This window comes from Lytechinus pictus, chromosome 8 (genome assembly GCF_037042905.1).
Source record: "Lytechinus pictus isolate F3 Inbred chromosome 8, Lp3.0, whole genome shotgun sequence".
Classification (NCBI taxonomy): Eukaryota; Metazoa; Echinodermata; class Echinoidea; order Temnopleuroida; family Toxopneustidae; genus Lytechinus; species Lytechinus pictus.
In genome coordinates, this window is record NC_087252.1 from 15,429,522 (window position 1) to 15,437,529 (window position 8,008).

General features: G+C 35.0%; 1 protein-coding gene across 1 annotated transcript; it reads right to left on the minus strand.

Annotated features, from left to right (window-relative positions):
* Positions 1-1,525: 1,525 nt before the first annotated feature.
* Positions 1,526-5,079, minus strand: LOC135155226 (uncharacterized). Its single transcript, XM_064104127.1, has 5 exons — positions 4,865-5,079; positions 3,534-3,658; positions 3,034-3,103; positions 2,393-2,573; positions 1,526-1,637 (listed from the first exon to the last, which is right to left on the minus strand). Exons 1-5 carry the CDS (start codon positions 4,992-4,994, stop codon positions 1,526-1,528), a joined length of 618 nt encoding a protein of 205 aa, XP_063960197.1. The 5' UTR covers positions 4,995-5,079.
* Positions 5,080-8,008: the final 2,929 nt, after the last annotated feature.

Here is an 8,008-nt window from a genome sequence, read left to right on the forward strand (position 1 = left end):
ATCAAAATGTCACATGCTTTTTCATTTGAGGAATTTCTGATACATTTAATATCCTTTTCTGACTATAAGAAAACAAAAAATTGCTACATCACCTTAAGATTTCCTGAATTTCTTGATATAATTTGGTCCTCTTTACAAAAATGGCTAACAGTCAGCCATGCATGATATGCAATAATGGAGATCACTGTGTCATTCATGTAATAATAATATAATAATAATCTCACTCCACCTTGGTAGGCTGTGTTAAAGCCACATACATTACAGAAGTTTACATCGTTCTCAGTAAACAGCTTATTGCAATATTTGTCAACATCTTGATGACCAAGCGCTTACTACGCAGTATATATATATACATATATATATAATGTAGCACAATGTTGAAATCGAAATTGATTTACAGCAATGTTAATCCTAACTAAAGATGAATTTTCGACCACGAATGTTGGAAATAGATGCCTCCGCTACTGCCATACCAGAAATATATTTCCTAGTTTTTATTTCCATAAAGAAAAAAAAAACCCTCAAGACCTTTGATCTTGTGACTTCAAAATCTAGTCAGATAACTGTTTCTCAAAAAAGCAAATATATGCATTTGATTGAATCCAGAGAGCTTGAGATTTGACTTTCAGACCCAAAATCTTAATAGATCATTGTCACTTGTATATGCACAAATGAGCGAAGTTTGAAGTTGATTCGTCAAATGGTTTGGAGTTATTGCGAGAACGGTATATGTTATATGTACTTTATTGTATTCAATGACCTTGACTTTTGACCTTGAGACCCCAAAATCTGAACAGATCATTGTTACTTTAACATATACACACGAGACAAGTTTGAAGTTGATCTATCAAAGGGTTTTGGAGTTATTGTAAGAATGGTCTATTTCTTATGTATTTTAGTGAATTCTATGACCTTTGACCTTTGGACCCAAACACTTATCAGCTCATTGTCGCCCCGAGATATGTATCCTCAAGTAAAAAAGTATGAAGTTGACCTGTTGACCGGTTTTTAAGTTATCGCGAGAACGAAAGTGGGACAGACGGACCGACGGACAACACAAAAACATAATGCCTCCGACACCACCTTTGGTGGGCGGAGGCATACAAACAGTGTGTAGTGCCATATATCTATGTTTTTGTATGGTTCAAATTCGGTTGTAAGGAGATATTCTTAACTTTATTTTTCCAAGTATGAAACCCCTTTACATTTACAATTTCTATATGAATTTTACCCCTCCCCCACTCTTACTTGACCTGGATTTGAGAAACGGCTAAAATAAAGTTGTGGGCAATGTCAACTTAATAGCATATTCAAATGAATGTTCTCTCATAACTAGCATGTCGACAATCTATTTCAGCAAGTTTCTCATGTTATGCAATATTGGGCATAAACTCTGTAGTTGCTTGGTCAGACAAAGCTCAACCAATTATTCAAGAGGATGGTGACCAAGCGAACATAGTATTATTGGGTGATATATAAAATCACATGTTTTTAGATGATGGGGTAAAATGTACAAATCAGGAAATTAAAGCCACTGGAAATCAGCAAACCGACGCACAAATGACACTACTTTCGCGTTGCAGTGACTCTTCGACGCATGGCACTTCGACCCATCAGGGCTTATTCCGAGGAGACATCTGAGAGACAGGGAGAAAAAGATATTACAGAAAAAAAAAAATAAAAACAATCAAATGAAAACTGAGGGAGTCAAAATAAATTGACAAACCTAAAATGAAATTTATCAAACAGTAATTATAGATGGCTCCATCAAGCCAGCTTTACTTAAAAAAGAATACTTTTTAAATCACTTTTTTCTATTGTTAGTACAGAGACACACTCTTCTCTACTCAAGTACGTAATCATTAACCTGCACCAAAATACACCAGATGTTAGTGTGCTAGTCGCTAATAAGTTCTTGAAATTTTGGAGTTCCCCACAGTACTGCTGGGTTTGCTTACTTTCAAAACGTGACACTTGCAATGGAAATCATATTTGGCTCCCAAATAAATGCAGAAGTACTGTGAAGAATGTCTTTGTTTTCTAAGGCAAGGCAACAGTCGGATGTTGCTCGCTCCATCAAGTCGCAAAGCAGTAGCACATTAATAAAAAGCCTATTTATCAGATAAGAAAGTATGTTCTAGAATCAAAATGCTTAAATTTATGAGCTGCTCGGATGTGACGTCACAACATCATAACTTGAAATATTCACAACTCTAACAAAAAATTTTGACGGATTTTCTTCAAACCTTCACCAATATTTTTCTTTATTTTTCCACATTTTTTAAAATCAAGTTATTTTTCAGACTGAAATTCCATTTAGCTAGGATGTCCATGAAATTTGACTTATGTCAGTTCCAGAAAATGGTCCGATATTTTGCATGCCATATTGTACCTCTGCATGAACTCCAGTGTTGCTGCAGCCGTGCTTGGATATTCCAAATTGAGGTTGTAATAGGTGGCAAAAAGGTATGCCACCCCACAAAGAAAGCCTTCAGTTGTTGATGATGAATGGCCAATAACTCTGCTTTCAACCATGACCATCCACTGGGACTTGGCCGAGTCAAATGGATCTCCTATCAAACAAAATAATGTTAAGATTTAATCGTTATGAGCTTCATTTTCTATAATTTGTTTTAACACTAGCTGATGGGAAAATCTCTGGTACAAATTCACTAGAGTAAAATTCAGTTATTTATTTCCAATTGTCCTGATTCCCCCCCCCCCCCCTTATGGACGCGTTACAAAGTGAAAAACTATAATTTATGTTTTTTGCCCAGTTTTAAAGGCTGGGATCATGCAGTATTCACATGTCTCTTTTGTTAATGACTGCATATAATTACAAGCATGGCAAATCTGAAATGCTGAAAGTGAAAGATGTACATATGAAATACAAGTCTGTTTAAGAAAATTGACACAAAATAAACGTACATGTCTGTACAGATTTAGTCTAAACCTAAATCTGAGAATGTTTTAAATGTCTGTATTATATTATTCTAAGAGGTTTGATTAAAAACACTGGAAGTTGTCATGCACCTTGGATTATGAGTTTGGGTGAATCAGATGCATCTCCCTCTTTCTCCATGTCCTCAGCAGTATCTGTAACCTGAAAAGATATGATAATCCCATGTTTCCATTACCATTACACACAAGATTCAACTCTTCAGTGTCATTTAATTGATTTTAATTTTCATACAGCATGCAGTCCCCAAGAGTGAAGGTCCAATACAATCTAGAAATAATCATCAATTAATTTTCAATTATGTACCACCTCGAAGGGGGAAGGGCAAGTGATCTCTCTCATTTCTTTTTTCAAATGGGGGCGTGCCTTAGCAACAAAACACCCCCCCCCCCCACAACAAAAAATTAAAAATTGAAGAAAAAAGAAGAAAAAAAAACAGATCTAAGGAAAGGTTCCACAAAGGGTCTTGAAAAGTCCAGAGTCATCGATACAAAAGCAATTATTAAATACTAACTTTTTCACTCAGGACTAATAGCGCAAAACATTTTTCAGGAGAGTAATTATTAAATCTTACATCACGGATGAGGAAAAGGGAGTCATTCCCTTCTTTAAACAGGCTCTGCAACCCTCTCAGCACACCAGATGCTACATCATGCAGGTTTGCATCATCTTTTGCAGCCGCAGCTTCCACGAGAAGTACTGGAGGAAGAGAGAGAGGGAAAAAATAGAAAAAAATAATAAGTTGAATGAGTAGGGTCCTGGGCAGGAGGGGAGGGAGATAGGGGACAAGAAGATAGACATGGAATGAGTAAGAAGCAAAATGAGAAAGAGTTTGACAAGATGGAAGAGATATGAGAAGTAGGAGAAGCCAAAAGAAGAGATAAGAATTAATTAGAATATTAAAAGAGGAAATGAAAAAAAAAGAAAAGGAAAGGGGAGGTGGCAAGAAGGAAGGCAAAGGAGAAGAAATTGGTGAAGAAAGAAGACAAAGGAGGTGAATAATTAGAAGCAGCGGGAAGAAAAGGACAAAACAAAAAAGTGGAGAACCGAGAAGTAGAAATATAGAGTTATTTGTGATCAACTTTAAAAATATTTACAAATGGATAAGTCTATATTTTCAAGAAAAGTTTACCATTATCAAAGTGTAAAAACTGCAATAGCAAAGGAAATATATATGTGTTACATTGTGAAAAAGACACAAATGAATTCATGGGAGTATCCCCCTTCCCCATCCTTGGCTAATTATATGCACGCGCACGCTTTCAAACAGTGATGACGTCACAATGCAAAAGACCAGACTGTAACAGACGATTGCCCACGGTCGGCCGGAACTCCTTGCCATATCGCTAGCGCTAGCGCGCGCTGCATGCATGCGCTGGCTAGCTAGCTCGCACCATACAGCACTGCACTAGCACTGCATGCTGCGCTGCATGACTGTATGTATAGTGTACTGTACGAGTATGGCCAGGGTTGCATGGCTAAACTGCGTGCAGACATCGGAATCCGATGCAATCTATCTAGCTGATCTAGCAAAAAGTAGCGTAATGAAATTTAGTCGATATGATGGAATTGCTAAGAGGCATTTTAATGATAATTTCAACACATACCAAATTTCTATGCATAGGTCTTTACTATTTTTTAGCAAGTTAAAAACAGTCAAAATTTGAGTCAACACCCCGCACAACTCTAAGTCTAAATCTACACAGTACACATCTTCCGTAGACAACATCCGCAGCGCGCACAACACACATTAACACATACATCTTCATAGACAACAGAGAGAGAGCGCGAAAAGTGAGGATGGTGAATGTCAGAGTTCCATGAAAGATTACATTATATGTAAAACAGTTCAACAAAACATTTCTACATGTGAAGGATCTACAGGATGAAAATATCACTACTTACCAGGGAATGTGTACTTGACCGGAGACGTAAAGTTGAATTCAAAACAACAGCAGTTCCGACGGCACTTCTTATCGATCTGACACTCGAAATTTTGCAAGAATTTATGCTCCGCGCCGAGTAAGAGGCGCATGCGCGTGTGACGTGTTGTATCCCAGAATGCATTTCGCGTGCTCAATTACAGTAAATTACTGTAAAGTTGATCTCCCCAAAAAAGAACTCGAATGATTGCTGTAAATTACCGTGAACCGCCTGAATAATACGGCAAATTACTGTAAAATCATCATTACAGTATCTTACTGTTAAAATTTACATCAATTTACCGTACAAATTACAGCAATTTTTTACAGTGTATCTGATTTTCATGTATGGTTCAGTGCAAAATTTTACTGTTGTCCTTCACAAAATAAACAAATTTTAAAAGTGTTAATTAGTTCACTGTTACAGAATGTCTTTTTATAATTCTTCCTCAACTTCTTTACTTTTGAAATACTTATCTTATTTAGAATTAAGATATTGTCTATTTGTTAAAATGTTTGCCCTTCATAAAATAAATGAGAATAAACATTGATGATTAGTCCACTATTACAATTAATTTTTTTTTTAATATGATTCTTTCTTAGCTTTCTTACTTTTGAAATACTTGTATTTTTTATGATTTAGGTACTGTGTATTTGTGTATGATTTTGTCCTTCACAAATTGAATGAAATTAAAAAGTGCTAATTATCCACTAATGCAGACTGTATTATCATAATTCTTCTGCATCTTCACTCTTGACTACTTATCTTTTTAGGAGATTAGATACTGCTCTAACACTACTACTTTGCTCATTTTAAATTACATGTATTTAAAGTTAGGTTTTGGATGTATTACTCTATGATCAATCTCTCTTAAGTTCTCTTGTTTTTATTATAGTCTGTAGTGTAACAAGCTAAAACAAAATTAAGGAGGCTATGTGGCAAATTAATTAGAAATTCATTTTAAAAGTGCATTTAAAAAATTTTGACCTTCCTATTACAAAGGAAAAAAAACCCATTTTTCCCCCATATATTTTGATATGATATTCATGATACAAAATTTCACTCTTTCCCTTTCCTTTTCTTTCTTTTTTTTTGCTTGGTCGTGATTTTTTTTATTTATTTATTTTTTTCATTTTTTAATATTTATTTTTATTTTATTTTATTTATTTATTTATTTATTCATTTATTATTATTATTATTTTTTTTTTTTGGGGGGGGGGAGGGCATGGCCCAAAGCCCCCCATCTGCATACCAGTGTATATAATAGTAAGAGAGCCTCTGATCTCAAGAATACAAATGTTTCTATCTATCCTTTCCCTGCAATAATTTACATTTTTGAATTGCATTCTTATTTTTCCCTTTATAATTCCCACTGAAATAGGATTTTTTTCTATATATTTATTTTTGTTATTGCTTAAATCATAGTCTGAATTATAGTTGGTTTCCTCTGTCATACCTTGCTGTTCTTATTGCGCGGTGCTGCACCATCCCGAGTTTGCTTTATCTCGAGATTTTAGCCCGATTGGCCCTCTTCCCGATTAATCTCGAGATTCAAGAAACCCAGTCTCCACCATCGCAAGAAGAGCGATTCCTGCTTGAGCGAGGCATCGATGCATTATGGTCTGACGCCGTGAATAAATAATCCAGAGTGCGTCTGCACCTACGAATTAGTGCGATAATTCGTGAAATAGCGCGCTATTTTGCAAATAATCCCAAGTTGACTCGGGATTGCAATCTCGAGATTAATCCTACGAACTAGCGCGATAATTGCGTCTCCATTGCAAATAATCTCGAGATTGTTAAGATCGGGATAATTTGCCAGATCAGAAATAGCGTGCTAATTTGAAAACTCGGGATGGTGCAGACGGCCCTATTTTGTTCTAATTTTGTTCACCTGCTCAAGCTCTGATAGATTATCCCTCACTAAGTCTAAGATTACCAGACTCAATCTACCCTCAAGTAATCCCCTTCTACCCATCTTGTACCCAACGGGGATTTATTAGTCCTTTTCTACTCATCAAAAATACTTTTAGTCAAATATGTAAAATGGAAAATACAATTTATGTTAGAAAAAAAAGAGAACAAGCATTGACAAAAATGAAAAGCTCCATTTGCGAATGGAGATGATTGTTGTACAGCTATAACTGTACTAAGACCATCTTTAAAATCCATTTTGCTAATCAGAATTGTATGAAGGAATCTAAAATACAAAACCCCTTCAAAACAGCCCTCAATCCCCCATACTTCCATGTACCTGTGAGAGATATTCCCCACCTTAAAAGAGATGGCTACTTATTTATCTCATCAAATCTTTACAACTCGGGGAACATTTGATATATTCCTCTCATGATACACTTCATAATTACAGTACATTTTACATGTGTTTATTAGGCCTACTCATAATGAGACTTCAACATTAATTTTCTTCCTTTTCCCCAAAAACAATTTTGTGTGTTCTCTGTAGAGAATATGAATAGCTGTTTTTGTGGCTTTCCTGATGTTTTACATAGTCAACAAGTTAATGTTTTTATTCTTGAAATGATCAATGCTCATAATGGTCCTTTAGATGAGTGATTCTAACCATTTTCTATCTTTTCATATATTCTGTTTCCGATCGAGAGTAGCCGTGAAGCTTGGTTATAAATGTGTACGCTTGAGGGAGCGTGTAATACCCATTTGACTTGGCCAAACCACAGTAACGTGTGGTTAAAAACGTTGTTGGCTCTGCTCACATGCAAAAATAAACCTAAAACTGATCAATAAATGGAAATAAATGTACTTGTTAAGATTTTAATGCTTTTTTATTATTAAAGTCACCATCTCCTAAAGTTTTGATGTTTCATGTTTATCTTTAGTAAATATTGGTATACATTATCTATATTGTATATTAATGCAATATTTATTTATTTCCCATAATAAATCATTGATGTAAAGGGTATTGTTACTGTTACTGTCACATCCCCACTTGTTCTTTTGTAATTTTTTTAATATGAAATTAGGTTTATTTAAAAATTTTCGACCAAGAACTAAAACAATTGGATTGACAACTGATTAAGTACATTAGTTATTTCTTGCTGCAACTTATAATGGAGACACATTATTTACACATTTATGAAAAACTGAAAC

Bases quoted from the DNA above. Each gene is read 5' to 3' on its own strand.
- LOC135155226 (XM_064104127.1), bottom strand. From the start codon at position 4,994: ATGCGCCTCTTACTCGGCGCGGAGCATAAATTCTTGCAAAATTTCGAG. The intron at 2,574-3,033 runs GTGCATGACAAC...TTTGTTTGATAG, and splicing joins ACCCAAACTCATAATCCAAG to GAGATCCATTTGACTCGGCC. The intron at 1,638-2,392 runs GTACAATATGGC...CCTGTCTCTCAG, and splicing joins ACACTGGAGTTCATGCAGAG to ATGTCTCCTCGGAATAAGCC.